We start from the raw sequence: 13,233 nt of genomic DNA, 5'->3' as shown, positions 1-13,233 counted from the left end.
TGGTGCAAAAAGTATACCACCTTTTCAAAGTATTTTCTTTACAGCACGTTGGAAAGTGTGTTGCGTAAGTGCTTGTTTAGATTCTGGATAGCCAAATTTAATATTTCAAGCAACGATTTTTAATATACACAAGCTAGATTTGCAGGTTATGAGGGTTTTATTTTGACTCGTGTGATTTATACAGTTTTTGTCAAAAAGGGTGGTTATTAATAGTGTCCAACTACTTTTTTAGGTCTATTAAAGCATTAGATGTAAGTACACTATTATCTCTGCTGATTTTTTAAATTAGGTTGGTTATAATTTGCGTTTGATTAAAGCGTCCATATTATGAACCACCGCTCCAGTATAACATCAGCCCTTAACTATAACTCTTCTTAAATTTTGGGCAGTTTCCTTACCAGCATGCATTTACTACAAGACCATACAGGAAGTAAAAAGGAATCCGGTGCCACCATTTATTGCTTTAACGATCAATTTTGTAGCTTAAATTCCCGTAAATAAATTGATTGCCAAAAAAGCATTCCATTTCCTGCACTGTTGTTTTTGTGTATGTTTGCATTTGCTCCTGCTCCGCGTATAGACCAATTTGAAATATTAATTTGTCTATGAAATCAAACGAAACAGCAAAATAGGAGTCGGATTAAAATTCCTTAGGTGTTCTGGAACGCTACTTATGTCAGTAAAAGGTAAAGGCATTTCAGGACTTTCTAATTTAACCCACACTGGTGGCGGTTGAACAACGTTTGATTTTTTTAATCTGTTTTGCAGAATGGTTCATTATCTGAGTCACTATTGTTACTAAGCATGTTGTCGTACGTTCAAAAATTTCCCCAGTCGCCTCTACAACGTCGTTATCAGACTCCACACCTGAAGGTAATGATTAGGCATCTATCTCATTTACTTCTATTTCATCCATTAACTCCTAGTAGGTCATTCTTGATAGTCGAAATGGCAATTCGTTAGCTTCAGACATTTTCAGAAATAAATTTAATTTTTCCACAGCACTGTTTAAAGTGTTATGGTTTTCGAGTTAAAAGTGACAAAAACCCTTTTTATTTTTCGGTAGCAAGGTGTATCGCCATAAATCAAGATAATTCTGGAAAAAACAGTAAATTTAAAATTGGCCCCGGTTTATCGGTCGTTTCGTCGGCACGCTTTCATCGTATTTACCGTCATTCAAGTGAGAATATAACAAAGCTCAGACATTGTAATGGCACAACTACAAGATCAGTGTATTTCTGAACTATCTTTTAATATACCTTTTTTCTGTAGGTACGTTGATGACATAATCACGGCAATTCCAAATAAAAAAGAAAACGAAATTCTATCAGTCTTCAATAGTTTCCATCCACGTTTACAATTCACTATCGAACAAGAAATTAACTGTAGTCTTCCATTTTTGGATGTTAAAGTCATAAGATCCACAGATGGTACCATAAAAACAGATTGGTATCAAAAACCAACTTTTTCAGAACGCATTTTAAATTATTTTTCAGAACATCCTATGACGCACAAAATAAATGTAATAAAAAACTTAAAACATCGGTGCTTGAGACTTTCTAGTCCAGAATATCATAAAAAAAACCTTCATTATGTTCAGACAATTTTAAAGAAAAACAACTACCCCCCTATCAATTATTAAAAAAATAATTAACGACACCGAGAACATTACTCAAAATATTACACGAAATAATGAAAATAATCAATTGGCTTATTTCAAGATTCCTTACATTAACACACTTTCTCATAAAATTAAAAAGACCATACAATCAAAATCTGATGTTATTAAAATCTCAGAAAGAAGTGAAAACTCGGTAAGAAAACATTTCTTTACGAAGCTTAAAACTAAAGACGCCTTTGATTTACATTCTAACATTATTTATAAAATACCTTGCTCTGGGTGTGATGTGTGTTACATTGGTCAGACGGGTAGATATTTGAGGCAGCGCCTATACGAACATGAGTATGATTGTAGGAATTTAGCCCTTAAAAAAAACCCTACTGCTTTAGCTGAGCACAAAATGAATACAGGACACAATTTTAATTTTGGCAAGACTACAATTATGGGCCAACAGCATCTTTTTAAAAAGAGACTTCTAGCCGAAATGATAAACATAAAAAAACATAATAATGCGGTAAAAAAAAGAACGGATATAGACAATCTAAGTTCCTCTTATTTTAATCTAATAGATCAAATCAAAATGTAAACTTTTGGGACTGTTTTGGTTCTTATCACTAAAAAGAATGCGTCTATTGTGTTCTCGCATACCCGGTTTTTCTGGCTAGATGCTAAATTATTATTGTACACCGTAGAATCAATTTTAAAGCAACTTTCTGTGATACAACCCATCAATTTAAACCGTTTTTGTTAAAAAAACAATATTTTATATATTCTATGTTACCTGTGTGTCCTGTAAACATGATTTTTTATGACAAGCAAAATCACACTGTTATGTAAGCAATTTTATCATTTTTTTTGTTGTGTAATTTTTTTTTTATTTCAAATCTAAGATTTTGTTGTTTTTTTTTTTTTCTGTTTTTTTCTTTTTTGGTGGTATCAACATAACCCCAAAAAGTTAAATTTTGTTTATATATAATAATCCTTTTTTATTGTGTCTTTTTTGTTACCTTAGGGCCCTGATGAAGCAATAAAATTATTGCGAAACGTTGGCCAGTACATAAAGTGACGTTTGTTTTTACTCCTTCGATCCCATCCCACAACTAAACTCAAGATTTGAGAATATAACGACTATTAACATTTTTTCACAGTACATAGGGACGAAGCAATTTTTTCAAAAACCATTTTTTTAAAGTAAAGTAAGAAAACAACTTAAAAGTCTAGAAAAAAATAAGAGAAAATTATTTGTCAAATTTCATAATTTTTAATTTAATACCAGGCGTTTGAGGTCACTTCAACTTTTTCCAGGTATTAAAAGCTATTTTTTTAGGCATTTAAAAGAAAAAAAATACAGAAATACCTGAAAGAAACAAAAAAAAACATGTTTTTGAAAATTTTCCAAGCGTTTTCCCAAAAATGCCGGCATTCGAAATCATTTCGAGTTTCTTATGTTTAAAAGAAACTCAAAACGACAGTTATTTACCGTTTTATTTTATATATTATTTTAGGTTTAAAGAACGATCTGAATTTTTTTTAAAATATTTTCTAAATTTTTTTCTCGGTAGGTTTTTTTATATAAAAGTTTAAAAAATAATTTATTATTGAAATTTTAAGGGACTAAATGCTTATCTCTCTGTAATGGAATTTCTTAAAAACTTGAATTTTGGTACAGACGTCCTTATAATAAAATTATTGGATACCTGGTTAAGCATTTTTTCCACAGAACTTTAAAAATTAAGATGCCTGGAAAAACAAAAAATACTTTGACATTTTCGAATTCTTTTAATGTTTTTTTGGGTGCTTAAAAGAAATAAAATACGTATTCTCAAATTTTCATATTTTTGAAAACGTTTTAAAATTGCAAAAGTTTCCCAAAAAACTTGCTTTTTAGCTGAATGTCTGGAAGACATTTTTACTTTTACCCAACGGTCACTTCCTAAAACAAAAATCAAAACTTCTTTTATTTATTCCTTAATTTCCATATTTTCAAAAACGAAGAAATTTTATTGCGCGTATTACTTAACATGCAATCAATTTCAAAAACTGCGTTTCATAATTTCCATAAGACCTTTCTAGAAATTTCCAGACAATTAAAGAATTTAATTATTATCATCTCCGACTGCCTGGAAAATACAGATAAAAGTACAGATTGAAAATTAAAAAAAAAATTGTCATAAAGTAAGTCTCTCTCTTTTTAAGTATTAAAGCCCTAACTTTTTAATATGTTTATGTTAAATGCAATTATTTCTTATAGGAATTTATATAACCAATAAAAAATACCTTTGTTTATTTAATTAAATTCTAATACATATAATCTTACATCTTACTTCATGCATCTTATATCATCACATAAATGCATTCTTAAGTAGGAAGTTTCGTATAACCCACAACTACTTCAGTTATTCCCGGTATTTATGTTAAATGCAAATAAAGGAATAATTTAATAATCGAAAATATATACATTTTAGGCTAGGTGGTCATTATGTAACTTGTATCATCGCGTTTTTCTTTATCACGCGTTCTGAAAAAAAGTACAATGGAGATTTTACGTGAAAGAGAGAAAGAGTAAGAGCAAAATTTAAATCTTAGGTTTATTGTTCATTTCTAAAGGAAACTGAGGTTAAACCAATGTGTTTCATACTGAGAAATCCAAGTTTTATTTCAGGTTTATGAAATCTATGTACTTTGTTTTTGAAAGATTTTTTAAAAATAATAATATTTTGGAAATTATTTAAAATCATTTTAATGTGTGAGTGTGTGTGTCTTATTTTTTGTCTTTACATTGTGTGTCTTACATTAATTTTATTTAAACAGTTTTAATTAATTTTCAACTTTTTTTATTAGTATAGGTTTAGTTTTAGATATTAGTGTTCTCCTTACAAACAATTTAGAACTTTTAGTTTTGTTCTCCTATTTAAGTAGCCTTTATACTTTTTATAATTTTAGTGTATATTTTTTTGTAGCCTTGATGCTAAATAAATATTTTTTATAATTATAATTTTACACTAAACATTATAATTTTCGCATTTTCTAAAATATCCGAATATTTTTTCGAACATTGCAAAATTTGATAAATGTCTGGTAGATTTAAAAAAAAAATCGATATTTTCACATATTTGAGAAATTTCTAAGCATTTGTCAAAATTGCCAAACAAATGGAACTTGTGTTATACTTTTGCACCCGCTAGGGATTTTTTTGGGTACCTGGAGAAATAAAAGTTTTTTTAAATATTGCAGATTCGGATTTTACGCATTTTAACGTATTTTTTATAAGTTTTTTGATAAGTATCTTTAAAAAATTAATAAAATTTAGAAAATTGTTTTTCTGGCATTTTTTTAGTTTCTTTTTCAACTGCCTGGAAGAAAAAAAAACACATTTCGAGATAAAAAAATTCCTACTTGCCTAGAATACCTGAAACTATTGTTATTGTAAAAATATTTAATATTTGAGGAGATCCAGGCCTTTATTATTATTGCAAAAATTGACAAATGTCAGCACGAATTTAAAAAAAAAAATTAAATTTTCAAGGTATATTTAAAAATATTGTAAAAAATCCAAGAAAGTAGTGTTTAAGCAGTTTAAGTGCCTGGAAGAAATAAAATTTATGTTATTAAATTACGTTAGTTATTCTCATAGTTTTTATACTGTTTTGATCGTATTTTGTAGTTTAAGTTTATTTAGGACTATACTTAGGTTTAGTGTATTATTTTCACATATAACGTCTAGTTTTTAAGTAGTTCACATTGTTTAGGCCCCAATTTATGTTATACTATTATAAATCCCTGTATTTTAAATTTTCTAGAATTTGTATATTTGCTTGCTTTCACTGTCAGTATTCTCTAAAAATTATTGATCTTTATCGGCAAAAACCATATAGAAAAATCGAAACATTTCTAAATTAAGGTAAAATGAAAATCCTGCAATGTTGATGCTTGTTATTCAATTTTTAGTAGTTTTTTCATAAACACCTAGAAGAAACTAAAAAAAAAACATTTATCCAAATTTTCAAGGAAGTTGCTTAAACATTGTAAAAAATTCAACAAAATAAAATAAATTGACTGAAATTAAAAACAACTTTACTGATAACCACCTGGAAGACTGAAAAAATTGTTCCTAAATTTTCACATTTTGCAAAATATTTTTTAAGGTATTTTTTAATATTTAAAAGTTTAAAAAATGCAGGAAATTTAAAAAATAATTAAAATATTCAAGGCATATTTTTATTATTACAAGTTAATGTAATCAGAAAAACAAAGATTATTAACAAAAGATTTAATTTGGTTATTGAAGTTGATTCAAACACCTATAGTTACTTTATAAAAAAATAAACATTGGTTGGAACAGATGCTGGGTATTAAATGATTACAATATACGTCGTTGCTTCAAATGATGCCATTATGGACATATTACCAATGATTGTGAAGGAAGTAAGGTGTGAGGTAAATGTACTGGCGAACATGATGACAAAGAATGTAATGCGGATGTACCTAAATGTGTAAATTGTGCAGCGTCAAATCAAAAGTACGGTCTTAACTTAGATGTTCGTCATACTGTGTGGGAGATCAATAAATGTGATTCGTACAAAAGAATTGAGGGCCTCCAGCGAAATAAGTATACCAAATAGCAATTAGATTCAAATATTGTCTACAACTCAAGCATTGCCTATTTAAAATCTCAATGATTTTTGAACAATAAGGATGAAATAATTGTTTTATTTAAGGACTGGTAACCTAAGATCTTGTTTCTCAGTGAAACTCATGTATCAGATTATATTGAACCCTGTGAACTTAATGTTGAGGGGTACAAACTAGAAAAGTGTGCGACAAATAATAATAGAACTGGAGGAGTAATTGCTTTAGTAAGAAATGATCTTCGATACAAGTTAAAAAATGCGCAATGTGTTACAAATTTTGTTTGGTTGTTGTCCTTGGAACTGTTCTCGTCTGGTGTAAAGTATTTGTGTTCTGTATTGTACCATGCTCCACAAAGACAGAATGCTGCCTTTATTGAGTTTTTGAAAACTACCTAGACGAGGTAAGCGATTTTAATGCCATTATTGTTATTTTGGGAGATTTTAATCTGGATTTACTTAAAAACTCATTTTATGCTGAAAAAATAAAGGATGTAATATTTTCCAGTGGATTTACACAAATTGTAAAATCGCCTACAAGAATAGTACCTACGAGCCAGACGCTTATTGATTATGTAGTAACTAACGATAAAAATTTACCTCTTGAAGTTCATTTAACACCGAAAATCAGTGACCATTCCATTATCTTGATTAATGTTGATCATCAAAATATAGTGACTCCGAATATAACTACTTTGAAAAGATCTACTAAACATTATAACTCAGATCAATTGCAACATGATATTATTAGTACACCTTGGAACACCAGCATTTCAGATGTTAATTTACAAGCAGAAGCCTTCATCTTCTCTATTACATCAAGCCTCAATGAAATGTGTCCCATGATCCCAGCTATCACAGAACAAAAATATCAAGATAAGAGGTGGATTAACTTGTAAATTAAAAATCCAATGCGTGAGAGGGATAGTCGCTATAAAAGAGCCATTTTACATAAAAGTGAAGACATATGGGCAGTGTATAAATCAAGACGAAATGCTATTGTGAGTAAAGTTAGGAATAGAAAGACAATTATTTTGCTGCAACCATAGATGAAAATCGAAAAAATCCAAGGGAGCTATGGAAAAATCTGAAGACCCTTCTGCCGAGTAAAACTGAAGCCATACAGAGCGAAATTCTCTTTGGAACAAAGATTGAGACTGACGCGGTAGTAATAGCACATCAATTTAATAATTTTTTTATAGATAGTATCAGTGAGATTATTCAAAATATACCGCAACAAAATATAGGTAACAATGCCCCAAGAAGTCTAACCTTTCAAATGGCGTCTTCTCGGAGTCCTGAAAGATATCAACAGTTATTCCTGTCCCAAAGGTGCCAAATACCAAGTTGTCTATTGAGTTTCGTCCTGTCAATACTGTTCCTATATATGAAAGGGTCTTAGAAGTATGTGTAAAAGAGCAATTACTGCAGTTCTGTGATAACAACCAAATTATAGTTCCTAACCAATCTGGCTTTTATGTGAATCTGTACTTCTGAATATCTGTGATAATTTTTTAAAGGCAATTGACTCAGGTAATTATGTGTTGGCTGTGTTTTGGATTTTAAAAGGGCGTTTGAAACTGTTGATAGAGATATATTGTTGGGTAAGTTAGAGCACATAGGAATTAAGCTAAACGTTTTTAAGTGGTTAAAGTCTTATTTGTGTAATAGGTTACAACGTGTGAAGTTTAATAATGCTATGTCTGAAACTGTAAATGTCGATGTCGGTATGCCCCAAGGTACTGTTCTGGGTCCATTATTGTTTTTATTTTACATTAATGATATGGTTAGGGTGGCTCAAAAATCAAATATTATTTTATTTGCTGATGATACTATGCTCTATATAGTTGGTCAAAATCTACAGCAAATGGTTTGCGACATGAATATAGAACTTGGCAATTTGTTTGACTGGCTTTGTAACAATAAGTTAAGCTTAAATACCACAAAATCTAAATTTTATATATTTGGTAGACGGTCGAAGACATCTTCTATTGACATTGAAAGTGTAAGTGTTAGTGTGGATGGACAGAAATTAGTTTACGAGGATCAAATTAAATATCTCGGAGTAATTTTAGACTCGAACTTAAATTTTCAGGCTCATGCGGATAATATTATGAGAAAGTTTGCTAAAAAGGTAGGGTTCATTAATAGGGTGGGACAAAACTTATCAATGAATACAAAAATAACGTTATTTAATGCTATAGCTCTCCCGCATTTACAATTTTGTTCAACTCTTTTATATAATTTACCCCAATATAAAATCTCTCAATTGGAAAAAATTCAAAATAGAACAATATTAAGATATAACCGCTATACTCCTATTAATATAATGTTAAATGTCTTAAATATGTTGACCGTCCATCAACGAATTATGTTTAATGTTAATGTATTTATATTTAAATTGAAGAATGGCCTTTCACCTAATTATATATGTGATAAGTTAGTGCTTTATCGTGATGTCCATAATTATAATACTAGGAATTGTGCTGATTTTATTTTAGCTCATAAGTGTAACACCGTTCAAATGCTTAATTCCGTGCTATAAAAAGGTTTGCTCGAATTTAATAAATTGCCTAATGACTTAAAAATCTGTAATAATATAAATAGTTTTAAACGATTATTAAGAGTACATATTTTAAAATTGTATTATTAGGCCCATGTTTTGTTTTTTATATTTCATTTTTGTCGTTTTAACCTCTTTGTATTTATATGTAGCAATTTGCTAAATAAAGATTATTATTATTATTATTATTATCATATTTTTATTATTGCAAGGATTTAGTTTTTATCTATTTTTTATTTATTTAAAAAATAATTTCTTTAGAATTTTTGAAAATGTTGTTGAAAAATGCCTAAAAGCGATAAAAAAAAATATTTCTAAGTTATCGAGTTATTTTTTTGAATTATAAAAATTTTAAAAAGAAAATATTACGTTATTAAAATTTAAAAATTCTTTGAATTACTGTCTGGAAAATCTTAAAAAAAAAGTTTATAAATTTGTATAATTTGAAAATTATCCCGATGTATTTTAATAATATTAAAAAAATTGACAAATGCCTGGAAGAATTAAAAAAATATATAATTTCGGCATTTTCGATGCATTTTCTTAAAAATTGGAAAAAAACCAAAAAGGAAAAAATTTTTCTTTAAAATTGAAAATAGTATATTGTATACCTAGTAGGAAAAGCTTAACATTCCCGGGCGATCGTAAAAAAATACGGAGTCCGGAAATGTGGCTTTTCCTACGAGGTCTACATACTATTTTTCCGAAAATCGGGAATCATTAAAATTAAGGTAAGTTATTACTAATCATGTTAAAAATTTCAAATCAACATTATTATTTTTCCCTTAAATAAAAGAAGCCATGAAACATTATTTCGTAACTACGGAAACGAAGTACATAATTTTAAATTGTCAAACTTGAAGAGTGAAAAGTTTATTTGTGGCGTCTTTCCAAAGTGTTGATTTTTTAACGTTTTAAAAAGCCAAAGTAACGTGTAAAATGATGAGTGATGATGACTGTTCCATTTCTGGAACCCCCCCAGAACTCACGGAGGCAGTGAATGCTGCATCATTGGAATTGTTACCAGTAAAATCTAGAAATAAGTATAACTATGCATACAACCGCTTCATGGACTACCGTACAAATAAAAATGTAATTTCTTTCTCGGAAAATTCTTTCCTGGAGCTTGGTTCCAAGATGAAATCTTCAACTTTATGGGCCAATTATTCAATGCTGAAGGCAACCCTTACAATTAGACATGATGTGGATATATCTAAATATTCAAAAATTCGGGCATTCCTGAAACGGCAAGCACATGCCTATAAGCCAAAAAAATCCAAGATTTTAACTAAAGAAGAAATAAACAAATTTATTAAGGAAGCTCCAGATAAGGAATATTTAATGATTAAGGTAACTTACAAAACTTCAAATTATAATTGGATTCTTTACATGCTTATTTATTGTTGTAGGTAGCTGTAATATTTGGAATTTCCGGAGCTTGCAGAATGGATGAGCTGGTTAAAATGACTGTACAAGATATACAAGACCTACTATCTAAACTTTTAGTTACCATACCGGATTCAAAAACCAATACATCAAGATCATTTATAGTAAACGAAATGTACTTAAATCTATACCGCAAGTATGTCTCTTTAAGACCAAGAGACATGAATACCACTCGGTTTTTTTTAAGTACCAAAATGAAAAAGGTTGTAAACAAGTAGTAGGAATTCACCAATTTAGAAACATGCCTAAAATAGTGGCCAGTTATTTGAATTTGCCAAACTCGAAAGAATATACCGGCCACTGCTTTCGTCGGTCTTCTGCCACAATACTTGTTGATTCTGGTGGAGATATTACTAGTTTAAAGAGACTGGGTAGATGGAAATCAATAATCGTCACTGAAGGATATATAGAAGAGTCTCTTACTAATAAGGAAGAAGTGGCAAATAAAATTTTCACAGCAGAAAAAATCAAGAAAGTAAATCTAATATTTCTAATACTGCAGTAACGCCCAATATTAGTTATTGTCGTACAAATAAAATTATTAGTTTGGAAAATATTCAACAAAATAATGCTATTAATTCCCAAGTTCTTCCAGTTTTCAATACTTGTACTAATTGTCAAATAACAGTAAATATAACAAACAATAAGTAATAATTTTAAAATATAATGTTAACCTTGTTTGTGCTGAAAGTTTTAAAAATAAAATTGTTTGGGAAAAAACCTGTTTGCATTTATGTTCTAACGTTTACTGTATGGAAATAACATTTCCTTACAGTTCAGAAATGAATATTTCCTTACTGTTATTTTCGGTTGCCAGGCAACAATCAAGTTGGAGGAAATGTTGACTTTTTCTTTCAAATATGTTGTCAAAAATGTTATTATTTCTTACCGATTTTCGAAAAAGAAAGTTTATTGATAGATGGCTGCCTAGAAAAAATTTAAAAAATTTCCTAAATTTTCACATTTTAAAAATTATCAAGGAGTATTTTTTAAATATTGCAAAATTTAACAAATGCCTAAAAGAAGTAAAATAAATTGTTTTCAAATATTTGAGGTATATTTTTAGTATTGAAAGGATTCAAAAAAAAAAGGATTTTTTAGGTTGTTTTACGTAATTTTAAGTCTGTAGTTTTTTGCTTTATTAAATAGCTTTAAGTATTTTGGGTCCATTATAATAATAGACTGTAATTTATGTAGCAAATTTGCTAAATAAACAAATTATCATTCAATTTTTATAAGTAAGTTTAGTATTTTAGATTTTTTTTGATAAATTCCTAAAAAAATATTTTCATATTTCGATAAATTTCTCCAGAAAGAAAAAATTACTTAATTAAAATTGAAAGAAAAACTATTGATAGCTGCTGATTAATTCTAATATTTTTTAATATACAACTTGACAAATGATTAAAGCAGATAAAAAAAATCCAAATATTCGAACTTTAAAGAGAAGGTAACACTTACAAAACACAAAAATTGGCTTAAAAGCTTTTTTTTTACATTTTCGTAATACGCAAAAATGCCTAGAAATTTTTGAAAATGTAAAAAGTCAAATTTAGAAATAAAAGAAATACTTAACATGTTTTTTAGTAGCAAAAATAAAACCTGCATTTTGGGAAGCGTAAGTCAATTTTCTATGTATTTTTTTGTAAATTAATAAAAAAAGCTTTTAGTGGCACATCATTAAGTTCAAAATACATATACTACTTACTACAAGATCTCATACCATTTAAAGACAATTAATAAGAAAGTTATGGCAAAATGAAAGCAACGAAAAAAAATTAGCGATTCATATACACAGGGTGTCCTAACTCTATTTACACACTTTTTTTTTCGCCCCTGTATATGATATAAAACAAATGTTAAGTTAAGTGTTCGTTTGAAAATTCTAATTTTGTTGACAATATTGGTAAAAAGTACAGAGTGTCTCAAAAACAAAGTTTTTATTGTCTAGTAAGTTTTTTTTAATAGTTAAATTTTTATTCTTCATCTAATTCTACATAAAAAATGTATAATACACTATACGTCAGGTATTGCTGGTTTTTGAGATAATTGCTTATTATGATGATATGATCAATTTACCATTAAAACAGTTAAAAACGTTTATAAAACTAGAATAATTAAAAAAAACTTATATTCAAACTGCTAATCGTTCTCAGTTTGACAGAGTTCCTACCTTTTTATTAGCTCAGTGATATAGGCGCTTCTTATTACTTCTTCCGGAATTGCTTTTCAAGCATGTGCAATTTTGTTTTTCAACTCCTCCAAATTGTTGAGCTCTTCAGTGTAAACTTGTCCTCTTAAATAAAAAAATCCACAAAAAAAATCTAGTGGTATTAAGTCAGGTGATCGGGCTGCGTATTTACATACTATACTACAGCACAGAGCACCATAGAATTCGGCGGCTTTGCACTGCAGTATAATATGTAGTTGAGAAATGTGCCTATTTATCATTACATACTATACTACGCTACAGAGCATTAGACAGAAAAATGTTCTTATGTGATTTGTTTGGTGCTGTAAAATTGGTAGTAACACATTTATTGTGTAATTATTTATGTTTATATTATTATTAAATTTTGTTTTTTTGCTGGCTATTTCGATATACAAGTTAAAAAATGTTTAAATATTTAATGAATATCATGCGACTGAAAAAAGAAATTTTAATAGTGGCTTGTGGGCTTTTAAAGGTACGTAATTACAACTTTTAAACACGTACGCGTGTAAAATAAAAAGTAATTTATTTAGTCCATTCCTAAATTTGGTATAATTTTAAAATATAGGTTTCGCTTCAAAATGTACAGATTTATATTTTTTACTAATAATCTGTTTCTATGGATAATACAGTGGGGTAAACTTTTCTGAAATAGCGAAAAAATGCCCTTATGTTGGTAAAAATATTTAACGTAGCCACACATTGAACCACAAAATAGTAATAGATATAGAATAGATAGCAAAAGTTGATATATATTATTCTG

The 13,233-nt window shown here is 28.6% G+C and overlaps 1 protein-coding gene across 1 annotated transcript; it reads left to right on the top strand.

Annotated features, from left to right (window-relative positions):
- Window positions 1-9,587: 9,587 nt before the first annotated feature.
- LOC126749762 (uncharacterized) lies at window positions 9,588-10,920 on the top strand. The gene is made up of 2 exons (XM_050459457.1): window positions 9,588-10,162; window positions 10,222-10,920. Exons 1-2 carry the CDS (start codon window positions 9,752-9,754, stop codon window positions 10,474-10,476), a joined length of 666 nt encoding a protein of 221 aa, XP_050315414.1. The 5' UTR covers window positions 9,588-9,751; the 3' UTR covers window positions 10,477-10,920.
- The last annotated feature ends 2,313 nt before the right edge of the window (window positions 10,921-13,233 follow it).

This window comes from Anthonomus grandis, unplaced genomic scaffold (genome assembly GCF_022605725.1).
Source record: "Anthonomus grandis grandis unplaced genomic scaffold, icAntGran1.3 ctg00000715.1, whole genome shotgun sequence".
NCBI classification, from domain to species: Eukaryota; Metazoa; Arthropoda; class Insecta; order Coleoptera; family Curculionidae; genus Anthonomus; species Anthonomus grandis.
This window is presented reverse-complemented; position numbering and strand designations above follow the sequence as displayed.